At 46.8% G+C, this 16,473-nt stretch overlaps 1 protein-coding gene across 1 annotated transcript; it reads right to left on the bottom strand.

The window, feature by feature from the left end:
- Window positions 1–13,259: 13,259 nt before the first annotated feature.
- On the bottom strand, window positions 13,260–15,784 carry LOC127343773 (phenylalanine ammonia-lyase-like). The gene has a single exon (XM_051369959.2). It carries the CDS (start codon window positions 15,601–15,603, stop codon window positions 13,468–13,470), a length of 2,136 nt encoding a protein of 711 aa, XP_051225919.1. The 5' UTR covers window positions 15,604–15,784; the 3' UTR covers window positions 13,260–13,467.
- Window positions 15,785–16,473: the final 689 nt, after the last annotated feature.

Here is a 16,473-nt window from a genome sequence, read left to right as displayed (position 1 = left end):
GTAAAGTTTAGCACTTTTTTCAAACTACAAAATAATTCAAATTGCACCCAACAACTCTCATTTAAATCTTTTGGCCCCTTATATGAATATATGATGATGGTGCAGCTCCGCCAGTGACTGGAGCGCGTCAAGTAATTTCATTCATGAGCACTCATTGTCATAAATAGATATATTTTACATGAAATCAATCAGCATCGAAACTTCTAAACCCACATCACCTAAGGCTAAACTACTAGCTAGTAGTTATAAATTCACCCACTGAAAACAAAATAAACTTACTTTCAAGAAAAGGTAGAACATGAGTCAGCTGCTAAAATACTCCCTTTAGTCAACCACAACTTTATCATGTTCAACATAAAAATATATGAAGAAACAGTTGACAATGCTTACCAATCATCTCAGGTTAATAATTAGGATTTCTAAAATATATCTTGTAACATGGAAGTCGTACACTTCCAAAAGGAGTTAATTTATTTATTCACTATTAAATGCAATTTCCTTTTTGGTGAACTATCCAATGCGTCCAGCGCGGTGGTAAGACCTCTGGGAGTGGGGCTACCGACAAGGTCTTGAACCCTGTTTCTCACAAAAAAAAGGTAAACACTCTATACCCTAGGCCAATGGCAAACAAATCATCGGACCAACGCGTGCGTGTGGGGTATTATTTAGAGTTGGCTTCTATTCCACCTGGTCTCGCTAATGACTCATCTCCACACAAGTATTGGTGGTGGAAGGTACAAAACTGCCGGATAGTCAATGAGAACTGAATTTTGTTTTTTTTAGATGGTTTATCTCACCCGAGAGGATATTGCCTCAAGGCTGTTTACTTTTTGCCTGCAGATGTGACCGTTGACTTCTCTTTTCTCGCTTCTTTGTTCCTCTTATATATTTTTAATCAAATTCTTTCATCTATATTTATTCTTTTTTTCTTATATTCTTTTATTTTATGATCTTAAGGAAACGGCCAAACCGTCGCGCCTTTCTCATAAAAAAGAGGCTCCTCACTGTGTGGTGTCCCCGTGCGTGACATGCTGCTCAGTGCACCACCTTGGCTGGCGGGACTGGTGTTGTTCGGGGCCTTTACTTGGCCTAAAAAATGTCTCCGGGCTTCTTCCTCCAAGGGTGGAGTTTTTTTTTTTAGTTCAGTGCAGTTTCGATAATGAAAGCAACTGAAAATCCATTTTTGTAACCCAGAACCTCGTTCTGAACCCTCATAGGGTAAATCCTGAAAATCCTCTAAAGAACGATGCACCAAAATCATGCATTTTGCTCACCCCGGAAGTGTGGCGGCGATCAATCTCCTCCACTGGACATACACGCTTTCGCAACTTCTTGCCACTTTTGGGTGTACTACCATCGAGAGCATGCAACCTCTTGCTCTTCAACCGCAGATCTTGATCGGTAAAATTCTTGAATCCATCCGGGGCCCCCTCATCCTGTTCAGTGCAATTTCCATTTTTAGTGAACTATTCAGTACAGTTACAATAGCTGAAAGCAACTAAAAATTCTTTGTTTAGCCCAGAACCTCGCCCCAAACCCCAAATTAAATCCAGAAAACCATATAGAAAAAGAAAACCATGATACAGACCAACGACTCCATAATTTCCCAGATCCCAATCCAACTACGGATAATCTTTGCATGCACGAATAGGGAAAGCAGCCGGTGCCCTGCGCAGTTTGCATAACATGGCCCCGGAAAGGATTGCGCAAAACCCAGATTTCGCTCACCTTCGTTGGCCCGGCAGCGCGGCGGCGATCAAGCTCCTTCTCCACCCGGTAGATCATCCTCCCCACCTTCTCTCCGCCGTCGGCTGTACGGGAACGGAGAGCGCGCAGGCGCGTGACCTTCGACTGCAGTTCCTGATCAGTGAATTCCTTGAACTCCTCCGGGTCCCCCTCACCGCCGTCGGCCTGCATCGCCGTAGGGGGGCGCGACCTCACGCGCGAAGAGGAGGACACGATGAGCTGCGCCTCCGTCGACGGAGAGTCGGCTGGCGGCGGACGGGAGGGACTTTCTGCTGATAGAACGGAGGAGGGTTTTGGGGGGACGAGCTAGACGGGAAAATGGGTGTTCGAAAAGTTAAAAGAAAATCTGATTGGTATGGCATATGATGGGCTGATGGCCCTCTGCCGATCCATTTGACGCGCAATCTCTTTTTGCACAGCTTTGGTCGAGGGTCAAATTTGCTTCACTGTGTTCTACTTCTCTCACGAAAGTTTGGTTGTTGTTCTCAACAAAAAGAAAAATCGAAAGTTTGGTTGTGAAGTACTCATACAGATAAATCACCGATCAACCCTTGCTCTTTCAGAAATGGACAAATTGTTTCCGCTTACTAGTTATTTTACTTCACTGGCTATAGTGCACGCACAATAAAACATTAGAAAGAATGACACCGTTTTATTTTACTCCATTCGTGTATACAAGGCTACTTACTTGTGTCTTAGACCAAACATGATTAGGTACGGGTAATCTAGATTTTTTTTCCTCCCATCTCTCTTCTCAGCCGCCGCCTCAACCCTAGTCGCCTCCAGTTCATCCTCTTCCATAGATTGGTCCCCCCTCCTCCAGTCGGCTTCGCCGGCGTCGGGAGTAGGGAACCCGATCTATGCGTGGAGTTTCGAATAAAAGTATTATTTTCATTAGATTATGTTAGGATTTTGGTAGCCGCCTTCTTGTTGGTTTTCCTTCAATGGAGATGGCATCATCTGCAATAAGTGATCTTCGGCCTTTCGTTCGGCGACGAGATCTTCTTCCCGGCGTCAATGGTGGTGTTAAACAATCACAATTTTCTAGGTATGGGTCTTCGGATCTTGCTTTGCCGGATCGATTTTGGATCTTTTGTCGTTGTTGCCGCGAAGAGGATTATCCTCGCAGTTTTTGTCCCGACTGCTACGTCCTCGACAATGGTGATTCGTACTCTCGGCTCTCCATCGACGACAACAAAGCTAGTCAATTTTTATTCCCTAACATACTGGTGTTGGTACTCTTACCTATGTTGTATGACTGCTTTAATGGCTGCGTGCGTGCACGTAGCCTTGGCATTGCGGCTCAAAAAATTACGGGAGAACTTTCATCGGTATCTACAGGTCTATGGTTTGTTATCTATCTTTGGCTGCCTTCAGAAGAGTACAAGATTGTGTTCTTGAAGAAGAAAGAAACTGAAGATCTCGAAGATTGGTTACTATCTTTTAGACTTTATTTTGTAATCGCTGGAGTCAGTTCATGTATCTCTACCATGTACTATTTGTTGCTATAAATATATGTGGTATTGATTGTCAAAAAAAATACCAAACATGATTATGTTTGACCGAGCTTATAGAACAAGATGTCAAATGTATTATGAAAACATGATATGTTGATATTTCGTACATAAACTTGGTCAATCCTAAAAATGTTCTCGGCCCGATGCAAGACTAAATGACTTTGAGTAATGAATGGAGCGAGAATTATTATTTTGACACTGAAGCTAGAGTTTGTCGTTGAGGAGTCAAGGAATGGAGAAACATGGATAAGGGGTGGCAAGGGCTTACGTGCGGTGTTTGTGTGATTTAGTTCTGACATGTGCTATGAGAAAATTACTAGCTCATCATTGTGTGGCGTCTCCGTCAAGTCGATCCGTTTATTGCAAAGAATGAATATAATTGAAACATAATTGTCAAAGTTTCACTTTTTTACAACCACTGATCAAATTTGATGATTAATTGAGTTTATTTATATCCAAAACACATCATTCCTTTAGCGATTTTGTTTTATAGATTTGACTTTGAATGTTATGTTTTTCATTACATGGAAATGCAACTTCTACTCTGTTGTCAAAATAATTTGTTTTTCTCAAATGTTGGCACAAATCCAATCAGGGGTAGCATAGATTCAATCCACCTATACCAGCCTGGCAGAAAAAACTGTAGCCTTACCTCTTATGCGAACTAGACTTAAAAATTAGTGTGCTTATTTTCTTAACCAATTTGGATATTTTATAAGGCGGCTAGAGAGTGTTTTGGTTTCTATGCACTATGACAAGTGGCTTAGCATCCGGGAGGTATTCTATGCACCGTAAGAGGCAACCCCACTAAACACCGGTCCTTGTTGTGCATCATATCATCCTTTCTAGTGCCGTGGTGGGGGGTATATATTGAATTATTATTACATACTTATTCTTACAAAACTTAGAAATATTTTCTTTGGCACATGTTATTTTGACTTCCCAACTCTTACCATTTATTGTTTAATTACAACAAAGAGGTTGGCAGACGATAATGAGGCCAAATGAATGGTGATCAGTTAGGCGAACCATGTGTTGCATCTGATGAGAATACTGAGCCTATGATACTTGGATGAAGATTTTCGACAAGATATGTAATCCTAATGATTTTCGCACTACATGCATCCGTTGTAAACCCTGTTCCTAGCATTGCAATAGTTTGTCAAATTAAACTGATGATTCTCCTTAGGAGCTTTCATAAACCAATGCCAGAATGGTGTTATGTTGCAAGCTGTCAATGAACTATGCAATAGCATTGCCACGTATATTTGGTTCGGCAATGTTAAAAATATTAACTACTGTTTTCTCAAGAGTTCCATTACATTTCTATGTAGTTTGGTGTAAGAATATGTTTTGGAATTGTTCCTATATGACTTCTAAAGGAGATGCACGTTGCACGTACATGATTATTACCAGTCTATTAAGCATCATACTAATAAATTAGGAAGTACATGCCAAGTCGAGGATTTAACAGCACGAACATAACTTTTATTTTTGATCTTTCAGTATAGGGTCTTATGGTAAAGTTGTCAAAAAAATACTGAATCTTAGTATATCATATGCACACACTAAATGGCAGTATCCATAATTGAATTTTCGAACTATTCAAAGTTTCTGCCTAATGAAGTATCTCTAGTAGACTAGTAAATGTGCACGTGCAATGAACGTGTAATATGTGGATTGATTTTCGTTATGCTCAAAATTCAAGTGAAGTAATAATTTCAAAGAAAAAAGTCTGTCATAAGTGTGCACATGCACACACTTTCTGATTGTCTAATTAAATGCCAAAATAAATAATACGTGTCAGTGGCCAGAGAGCGTGGCCGCAGCTAGGGAGACCAAAGCTCATTTAAATCCAGATTAACAATATCAATGAACTGTCGACTGCAAACAATTTCATTTTTTGCACACAAATAATATACACTCTGGTATCTGATTCTATGCATGCCTTCGTGGATTAGATACACTCCATTGCTATGCTGCAATACACTGTTCAATCGATCCTGCACCCTAGCTGCTAGCCAAAGTTGAAAAGCACATATATGCGAGAAGAAATCCTGTAAGCAGTAAAATCAAAATTACCATAGTTTAATAATTAGAAGATATGATTGGTGATAATTCAATAGTTTCAGACCTCCTTAAGGATGCAGATACCTCGTTCTAGACGACATCAACTCTGGAGAGTCGGGACACGCCAGCGCTGCCTCAACCTCAGCGACAATATTGGTGGTATCCCGGTCTCTTCCAAGAAGGGACCATGGTACTGACTTTGCGAGTTTGACTTTCTGAGCATACACACAATACTCCCAGAAGACTGGTTTTCCTATAGGTTAGTACCTGGTATTGTGCTCTTCATTTTGCATTCCTGCACATCTGCTTATACAATTAGTTAAACTACAAGAACAATTGTTGCATGATCCAATTATGTTTGAAAAAGGTGTAACTTTGTTCTGCAAAATGCAGTTCAAAAATATAATAACATATAGATTTTTTAGCCTATTAAATACCAACAGGGAGATCGATATGTTATCATCAGTAAAATGATCATAGGCCAAGCACCAAGCACACAAACCAGGATGTCCAGGACAGTGGTTTATACCTCATCCTGAAGAGAAAATGCCCTTCGTACATGTTAGTGATCATACATAAATGCACCCCAGAGAGGTCACTATTGTTGTCTGAGTGAACCTTGTATTCTGCAAAAAGAGGACAATATGCTTGAATAATAATGTACTCACAACATAAAGATTTCAAAATGAATTTGCTCCTGATCTGGAAAAGAAATGTCTATGAACTGAAGATGGTAAGAATACCAATTGGGTGTAAATTACAATGAAGCGCTGAAATTAGTTCAAATCAGAAACATGATCACATTTCCTATGATGGTGCCTCCTGAAAAACATATATAAGGATGTATCTTTTAATAGTATCTAACTAAGGCGCTAAGGACATATTTAGTTTAATACATTAATGTCAAGGTTCATTTGTTATTCATGTATCGGCAAGAGTAGAGATATCTGAAGTGTGCATCAGGATTTCCAGAATTGGTGCATTGATCTAGAACATACACATTTGGCACATCCTTCCTCAGCGTTTCTACCATATGAAGTAACAATTTGAATCCATGTTGTGTAGGGTCTGCAGGAGACAAGCATGTTACCATCTGACATTTGATATGAGGAGCACAATATTTAGCTTCTTACCTAATATAACTTCAGCACCAGGATATCGCAATATCAAGTGAGAGTTTGACAAGCATGACCGCAATGAACTTGTATCCATTCTGAAAACCAATGCGGAGGTTTCCACTCGTGACCCCCAACAGAGGGGCTGTATGGCTCAGTTTTCCCGATCAGCCAAGCACCAATCCATCTTTCTCCGCAATGCTTTTTTACTTGCAGGTTCTGAAATGTTGAAACACCTCCTCCCTGAAAATTTACATTGGCATTTTTAGCTTCGGGATTTGCATAATTGGTTCTTGCAGATAATTTTAGGTTCCTGATAGAGATATGTCTCAACTTTCAAGGGTTGGAGAATAAAAAAAGAAGAAAACCAAAGGAAAGTACAATAACAGATCAGAGCTTCAGTAAACTGATGATACAAAAAGAAAAGAAAAGAAAAGACAGGAAGGAAAAATGCAAGGTTTTCAACATAAATCATTGCATATGCAGGATCGGCCGCCAATATAGTTGTTTCATCGGTACATCTAGAGATCAGAGGTTCAAACCCTATCTTTCCCAAGCAAGCACCATGCGTAAAATCGGAAAGAAGGAACGTTTTGACACCGGACAAAGTACCAACAGAAAATCAGCGTCTCCACCACAAATCCGAATGAAGTCAGCCACCGAGGACGAAGATATCAAGTACGCAAGCAATCCAGCCATTGGCAGGAAGGTGCATAGAATTCTGAGGACGCCGAAGGCTTTAGCAGAGTCTACTACGGAGTAGGAAAAGAATACGCAAGGAAACTGAATTCCAATGCATCGCATATGGCCTACAAACCTCAGAATTTCTAACCGCCTAACTTCCCCCCAATTACTTGTGAATTCATCATCCCCGCACAAGAATCGTCAAAGAAAATGAATAACTGCGAGATTTCAACTCACTGCAGACCTAGTTCCGCATGTTTACTGGATCAATCGAATCAATCACATACAAATACAAGCAAGATCTTGGGCGGCGTAAGCCGAGTTCGGTGGCGACGGCGGCGGTGCAAGCATCGTGGCATGTAGTCCTTGAGTGAAGTGGGCCGGCGGCGGCGATCCGACAGTCCATCCTGGTCGATGTCATCGCGGAACACCCCATCGTCGAGTCGTATACCAGGATAACGGCGGCGGCATGGGAGGCGGGGAAACTCGCGTCGGGCAAAGTGGAGCGCAACAGGGTAGGGCAGCGGCCATCGCGTGCAGCGGGCAGCGGGCGGCGTCGGTGTGGCTGGCGGGCACAGGGAATATGATGAGTGATTGACGGTTTGACTTGGGTTTTCGCATTTTTAGACGTGACTGGATGGATTCGGCGTGGGACGTGGGACGTGGGCGTCTAACACTTTGTTTTAGTGGTAATCTGAACCGTTAGATTAGATGAATAAATGGTCAGGATTATTTGGATCTGCCACTCTCGCTCTTTTAAGAGCATCTCCAGCCGCGTTCCCCAAAGCGTCCCCCAAAGGGATTTGGGGCGCGCCGGACAGAAAATGCGTTCCAGCCGCGTCCCCCAAAGCCCATTTTTGTCCGGCGCACCCCCATTCGGTGTCCGGCGCCCCGAGCCCGTCCCCGTCCCACAGGGGACGCACCGGGGACGCCGGACACAACGAAAAGCGAGACGGGGAGTGGCGGGACCGACTCGTCAGCGGCACAATAAATTTTTAACCTAACTGTCGCCTACCTCGCGACGAAAGTTATTGGCGGCGGTGCAGTTCCCGCAGCGACGCAGCGACGGTGCAGTTCCCGCAGCGACGCAGCCGGCAGTGCGATTCCGCAGCGACGCAGCGACGGTGCAGTTCCCGCAGCGACGCAGCGACGCGTCCCGTCGCGCCTAGCTCTGCGTGCCGGCGTTAATGCGCGCCACCGCTCCCCGCCTCACTCCGGCCTATAAAAGGGCCGCCTCTCATCGTCCCTCTCACACACAAACCCTAGCGCCTCTCTCCCAAACCCTAGCCGCCACCATCTCAACAAGACTCGACGCTATGTCCGGTAGAGGCGGAGGCCGACCTCGCGGCCGTGGTCGTGGTCGTGGTCGTGGCCGCGGCAGAGCTGAACGCTCGCCGTCGCCTTCCACGCCGCCGGCTTCATCATCGTCGGAGATGGACGTGGAGCCGGACGTGCGGTTCGAGTTCGTCCTCGTCCTCAAGGGCGACCCGCGCGGCATCCAGAGGCTGCCGGACTCCTTCGCCGACTACGTCGCCGGCGACGATCGCCCGCGCACGATGCATCTGCGGGAGGCTGCGTGCAGCTACTACCGGTGGATCGTCGACGTGATCTACGACGCGCGCGGCAAGATGTACCTCAACATCGGCTGGGAGAAGTTCGCGCGGCACCACAGCCTCCAAGCCGGCTTCATCCTCCTGTTCTCCTACTTCGGCGACAGGGACATGAGCGTCAAGGTCTTCGACGAGACGCGGTGCCGCCGGGACTACCAGGGCGACAGCACCGACGAGGAGGATGACCGAGTGTTCTTTTTTCGCAGCGAACACGTGCACGGAGGTTTCTGCCTGTTCGCCTCATCGGTAGAACCAACAAGGGCACCATCCTCCCGCTGGATTTTCCAGTTTACGTGACTGGGTGTGCCCTCGAGTGTTCTTTCTTAGCAGCGAACACAGGAAACCTTCGATGCACGTCCTAGTTAGGTTTAGTTTCTTTGCAAAATTTTATATTTGTGTCCACGACGGTTCAAACTCTGTATTAGTTTGTGGAAAACCACGTTCCCAATTATGTTTTCGTGTAAACCACGTTCCAAATTATGTATTAGTTTGTGGAAATTGAAATAAAAAAGCCAAAAAAAAGTATTTTAAATGTTTGGGGGCGGCGTTTGGGGGACGCGGCTGGGGAGCGACGTCCCCCAAAGGCGGCACGAACAAAACACGTCCCCCAAACGCTCAATCCGACGCGGTTTGGGGGACGGTTTGGGGGACGCGGCTGGAGATGCTCTAATAGTAGTGAAGATGAAGATTTAGACGTGACTGGATGGATTCGGTGTGGGACGTGGGACGTGGGCGTCTAACACTTTGTTTTAGTGGTAATCTGAACCGTTAGATTAGATGAATAAATGGTCAGGATTATTTGGATATGCCACTCTGGCTCGTTTAATAGTAGTGAAGATGAAGATGAAGATGGGTAGAACAACAACTATTTTGATACCTAGGGTTAGTACATGGCAGAGATCATAACAATGTGAACATAGATGCAACCTGTTGGGAACCACTCAACCAGTGGGAACTGGTGCATGGGGTTTTATTGCTAATTTGTTGTGCGTACCATTTTTATGTATTCTTTCCGTAGACCTATTTATTTTTATCAATTATTTTGTTGCTAACATATTTATTTGTTGTCGCTAAACATTCCTCCCAAGGTTCTCGTGGAGCTTCTTAATATCTGTAGGGCCTTCCTTCGAAAAGGACGGATGGAATCAAGGGAGAGCATTGTTTGGTGGCTTGGGATAAGGTTGCCTCGCCAAAGTTGTTGGGTGGCATGGGGATCCCGAACCTCAAGCTCCTCAACCCGGCGCTCAGGTGCAGGTGGGCTTGGCTTCAGAAGGTGGACCCCACTAAGGCGTGGGGATATTTTTATATCTAGCTTCCTAGCCTTTGCTCCGCGATCCTCGACTCGGCTACCTTCTACGAGTTGGGAAATGGAGAGCGGACGCGTTTTTGGAAGGACATGTGGCTAGAAGGGGCTAAGGTGGAAGATATCGATCCACATGTGGTTATGATAGTCTCGAAGCGGAGGGTCAATGCCTGCTCGGTCAAGGAGGGGATGGCCGATGGTTGACTCACGGACTGCGGTCCTAACCTAGGTGAGCTAGCCTTGGCTGAATTCTTTCTGCTGTGTTGTCCTCGACCCTGGTCAGGAAGATAAGCTAATGTGGAGGTAGAGTGGAGATGGCTGCTATTCCTCCAAGTCAGCATAGCGTTCTAGGGGGCCCTACAATTGCAAGTTCTTTACGTGGCTGGTTTCGAAGAACCGTTGTTGGACGGCAGACTGGTTGCAGCACCGAGGTCTTCCCTCCTCTGCGGCCTGCCCTCTCTGCGACCAGGAGCCAGAGACGCTGCAACACTTTCTCCTTGGGTGCGTCTTGGCCCGTGAGTTCTGGTACTGGGACCTTCGACGGTGGGACAAGGCGGATTGGCTCCCGTCAGTTTACTCAGATACCGTGGAGTGGTGGGCGTTTAGGTCTTGCCTAGAGGCCCACAAGCGAGATCTTTGGACGACGGTCATCTTGGTGTTTTGGTGCATCTGTAGGCATCGAAACAACATGGTCTTCAACGGGTTTGTAGCGTCTTAGGTGTGCATCAAGGAGAAGATTAAGGAGGAGTTCGACAGATGGCAGCTCGCGAAGCTCTTCCGTAGTTTCTTTTTTATCTTTCCGGAGCTATTGTAACACCGTGTCAGTTGGAAAAGTAGGCTTGTAGTGAGAAGCTGCCACCTCTTATTGGCAGTACAACTTTAATTTGTTGACATTCTTCTATGAGATTGATACGTCTCTCCATGTTGTATTCTGGACTAAAAAATAGTTGGCTCACTGTATGTGTACGGCGTGACGTTTGCACTTTAGCCCCTCAGAAATTGCCAAATCAGCCCGAAGTCCAAGATATCTCCTCTCTCCTCTGGGCGGCGCGGCGGCCGACGGGAGATACAGAGGCGCAACCACCCTGCTTCAGATCGGCGCCGGCGACCGCTTGCCCGACCGCAACCCCTTTTCCGTCACCTCCGCAGGAATCCTGCCGCATTCTTAGCTTCCTCCCTCCATGGCCTCCCGCCGCCACACCTCCTCCCTTTCGATTTTGTTCGGAGCGCGCTGTTGGGGTGACTGATCCGGCCCGCGACGAGAGAGTCATATTCGAGCTGCTCGACCTCAAAGGCGAGGTGGAAGCACCCCTCTATGGTTCCTGCGCGAAGTCACCATTGAGCAAGATGCCGGGGATAACTTGGTAATGTCACCAGCACTTGGCTTCAGTGTGTGAATAACTGGCCACTTGGCCATAGAAATTTCGCTTCGGTGCCAGTACAGAGTAGTTCTCATTCCCGATCAAAACTGGGTTAGAGAGGCATGTTGGTAACTTCTAAGTTTTGTGCCGGCTAGGTGGTCGAGCACTCTGATAGAGATCAGCTAACTGGTCTGCGTTTGGGTGAAGCACCTGCACTGGCCGGAGCTGCAATTGGCACCTGTACCGTCCTGTGTCATATTCAGAATACCCTGCTCCCTCCCTTTAAGGCTTTAATCGATGCCCACTTGATTAGTTTTCACATGTGTCTCCCTTGATGTGTTAGCCTATGTCCAAGTCATATTTTGGACTACATGGATGCACGTTACAAAGCGGAAGATAAAACTTTCAGAGACTGCTGTCCTTGAGAACAAACAATAATAGTGTTTCGTTTCATAAACCTTATGATTGGCCATTGATCCTTGGTTGGTTTCGATTGATCGAACTGTGTGAAGGTTCAACCGTTCTTACATGGTTACTGCCCCTTTGCCCTTTGGCAGATATTAACTTGAATATGCTTATTTCTACAGTAAAAAGGTAATGCCATGATAAAGTTCTCTCTATGTGAGAAAAGTGATGACCAAGTAGGTAGTATTATGTTTTATGAAACATTGTCAAACTGTATACCATGATTAAATGAACTTCGACTTTGTTTCGGAATACACACTTATGCACGTCGTTTTGTATCAGAAGTAGCACGTGAAAATTGTCAAACCTGAAAAAAATAAGGAACATGATCCAAATGCAAACAAAACAATTATTCTAATCTGTAGATGTCTGATAGCCTTGTGTGTGACAACAGCTTTTGAATCTCCTTTGTAGATGTCTGATAGCCTTGTGTGTGACAACAGGCCAACAGCTTTCAAAGCTACTTTGTACCAGCAAGCTTCCACAGCTCAGCCTAATACATTTAGTACTTCAGTTCTTTGTGTTCCATGTACTGTATTTGATATGCACTAATTAGCATCGAATATGTGCGACGAGTGAATAAAAAGCACTTCAGGATCTCATACTTGATTTTCGTCATTTCTGTAGGCTGTTTCTGAAGGGTGACAAGGAAGAGAAGCACGGAACATTTTTCGAGTGAGTACACTCATTCCCTTGGAATTGTGATTAAACGAACATTGGTTTTAAAAACCGAGTGTTGGATTACAATTGCAGCTTTACGTGGCAAATATACGTCTCAAGAATGCAACAACTGATGTAGTTCTCACTCCATATGAAATTTTGATAAAGTTCGGTAGATCACTATCACATCCTTCATTTGATTAACAGATTTTTTTTTTAAAAAACGTTTCTATTACTGTATTATTTTTTACTTTCTCAATTATTCATGACAGGTAGTACTGTTTACTGTTTTTTTTGTTACTTTCTGTATGACCTGATTAGAAGCATATATTGATGTGTTTAGGAGAACTATGGATTATCTGAGAAGATCTTTCCTTGGATAAATCTAATCTAATAAACGTGTTTGAATGAAAATCAATAATACTTATACATAGTGACAAGTGTGCTTACAAATCATGCTTTTTTTGCAAGTCCTTTGTCTCTGTCATTACAATACAGAAAGACAATCCTGTTGTGCTGAAATCTTTCTTTGAGCTCTCTAGGCTAGGCATGTTAAATACAATGGGCATGTAGTACAGTATGGTCAATGGCACAACCAAAATATGAAGAACAAAAAAATCTACTTTTCAGTTGACATGCCGATGAAACAACAGAATTCCCTGCTCAGGTAGTTCGGGAAGAACAGAACACCTTGCACTGCCCACTTGTCCAGTGTTACATGCTGCCCATTGAGTGATCTGATTTTTTGAAATTTTTATTCCAGTGTTACATGCTGCCCATTGAGTGATCTGATTTTTTGAAATTTTTATTCCAGTGTTACATGTATATATAATGCACAAGATACAATGAAAAAACAGTACTATACTTATTAACTAAGCACATGTGGAGCCTTCTGAACTCTCAAGTACTCTATTCTTCAGTTCCTTGATTCATTCTTCAGCAGATAGGCAGGGGCTCACCATTCCACTCCTTGAGGCACTCAAGCAGCGCGTCGATGTGTTTCCCCTGGTTCATAGCCACAAACACCTTGTCCACCTCTTCACCAGGAGACCTCGTCTTCTCTCCGGTCAAGTACTCGGTTCCGAGCTCCTTGCGCACGAAGCGGTACAGCGGGTACGACCGGCATTCGGTGATGCGGTTTTGCTGCGCGGCGGTGCCATTCTCCACAGCACACCGGGCTGACTCAACCTCCCTTGGAAGCACTGCACGGAGCTCCTGCTCGAATGCGGCAAGCTTGGCGAACACTGACGTCTGCACATCCCGCTCAGCCTCACCGTTGGCCAAGGCGTGCTCCACGAGAACTGCACGCATCTTCTGCATCAGTGGGTAGTTAGCGCTGCAAGGGTCGTCTGCGTAGGCGAACACCGCCTCGCGGTCGATCGTCAGGAGCAGGTCCTTCTCGCAGAAGCGTGCGCTGTGGAGATGGCCACTATCATTGGTGCTCAGGGTCTTCCTAGCCACCATCTTCACACAGTTCTTGACGGCATTCTTGACATTCTCCTCGAGGTGGCGGAGGTCGATAGCTTGGCACAGTGCGACCAAGAATGTCGATGACATGAGCTTCAGAATATCGATGGCCTCAGAGGTCTTCCTAGCAGAGATGAGACCAAGAGAGTTGACGTCTTGGTTGTGCTGCTCCGCACTCTGCACATGGTTAGTCACAGGGTTGCCCAAGAATTGGAGCTCGGAGCAGTAGGAGGCCATGGCAATCTCAGCACCCTTGAAGCCATAGTCCAAGCTCGGGTTGCGCCCACCCGAGAGATTGGAAGGCAAACCGTTGTTGTAGAAGTCGTTCACTAGCTCAGAGAACTGGGCAAACATGAGCTTGCCGATCGCAGCAATGGCAAGCCTGGTGTTATCCATGGACACACCGATGGGTGTGCCCTGGAAGTTGCCACCATGGATGGCCTTGCCTCGAGAGACGTCGATGAGCGGGTTGTCGTTGACGGAGTTGATCTCGCGCTCGATGGACTTGGTGGCGGCACGGATAACCTCAATCTGAGGGCCCAGCCATTGCGGCGATGTTCGAAGGGCATACCTATCTTGCTTCGGCTTCATCAGTGGGTCGAGCTCGCCGAGCTTCTTCGCGAGCATCATGTAGGAGCTTCCTTCAAGGATGTGCTCCATGATAGCCGCGGCCTCAATCTGACCAGGGTGGTGCTTCAACTTGTGCGTGAGGTGGTCGGTGTACTCTGGCTTGCCGTTCATGACCTCACAGAACACAGCCGACAGAACCTCAGCGAGGACGCCAAGGATGTTAGCCTCAAAGAGCACCATGGACGCCAGCCCGGAGCCCACCGCGGTGCCGTTGACCATGGCAAGGCCTTCCTTAGGCTGCAGCTCAAAGAAACCGTGCTGGATGCCGGCGATTTTGAATGCCTCTGCAGCGTTAACCTTCGTGCCATCCGGAGCAGTCGCCACAGAATTTGGGCGGCCGGTCACAAGACCCGCGATGTAAGATAGCGGGACCAGGTCACCGGATGCCGTGATGGTGCCCCGAAGCGGTAGGCACGGTGTCACGTTGGCGTTGAGAAGCGTGGCAATCGTCTCAAGGATCTCAAAGCGGATGCCAGAGTAGCCCTGGAGCAGGGTGTTGACGCGGACAAGCATGGCCGCCCTCGTCGTTGCAGCGGGCAGGACGTGGCCATCGCTACCGGTGCCGAAGGCTCCTGCATTGAGAAACCTGATGAGCTCTCTTTGGAGAGCGCCGCCCTCCTTGGTCCTTCGGTGGGAGGTGGCGCCGAAGCCGGTGGTGACACCGTAGCTATCGGTGCCGTTGGCCATGCTGTTCATGACCCAGTCGCTGCTCTCCTTGACGCGTCCGCGGGCGGACTCGTCGAGCTCCACCCTGGTGTCGGCGCCGGCAGCCACCGCAGCGACCATGGCGATAGTCAGGCTGGCGCCTTCCATGGTCACCACAGGGCGGCGGTACTCATCCACCATTCGCTTCACGGCATCAAGATGGCTCCCAGACAGCTCCTCGGCTGCTTTTCCCCAGTTCAGAGGGTCGGCGCGAGCCGGCTGTGCCACGCACAGGCCATCGCCGTTGGCGGCAACGTTCTCGCACTCCATGGATATTTGCAAAGAACTACTAGAGCAAGTAAGCTAGCTAGACGCTGCTTGGTGTGTGTGTATCTGGATTCTGAAAGTGTTGATCGTTGCAAAGAACTACTAGAGCGAGTAAGACTGAAGAGGAGCTCGAGTTGCAGAGGAAGCAGGTGAGGCTCTTCTTGGAGGGGAATGGAGGCAGGGCAGGGATTAAATAGGCAGAGCAGGGTAGGTGCGGGTGTGGGTTGGTATGGACCTGGAAGGCGAGGTTGACCACTGGATGTCTGGATTGGTCATTGGTGGGTGGAGCTCCAGTGGCCATGAGCCATGACGGACCGGGTGGTGGCTACGTAGATGAGCGCGTTGGCACCTTCGTGGCAGGGGGTTGGTGCACGGCGAGGAAGAGGCGGAGGAGCGTTGCGGATGGCCTTTTCGTGAGGGGGACTTGGTCGTTTCTCTTAAGCAGGCAGATGCACTGCTGTGCGTTTTTCATCCACAGTAATCTAACTTGCTCTTACCAACGTTGGTATGAAGTGATGAACATAAAAATGATTTTCTGAGGTTCATTTTCCCGTACGTGCTCACATAGTCAAATTTCCAGTATGACGGTATAAATATTTAATCATGCATCATATTGATTCTAAAGGTCCGTTTAGGGCGCAGTCGACGGAGAATTAACCAAATTCCCATTGGACTGACGTCGCCATCGTCCCTCCTATCGCCTTGTTGTCCTCCTCCTTCGGCGAGCATCGACGATGGACTTGATCGCCGCCATCCCACCCGTGGGCGGCGCACTATCGTGATGCCTCGTCCTGCCCCAAGCTCTTGCTTCTCGTCGGTCCATGCATGCAGTGCCACCCCTGGCCATCCCTCTAAACCCCCACCTTCTCCGGT

Source organism: Lolium perenne, chromosome 3 (assembly GCF_019359855.2).
Source record: "Lolium perenne isolate Kyuss_39 chromosome 3, Kyuss_2.0, whole genome shotgun sequence".
NCBI lineage: Eukaryota > Viridiplantae > Streptophyta > Magnoliopsida > Poales > Poaceae > Lolium > Lolium perenne.
This window is presented reverse-complemented; position numbering and strand designations above follow the sequence as displayed.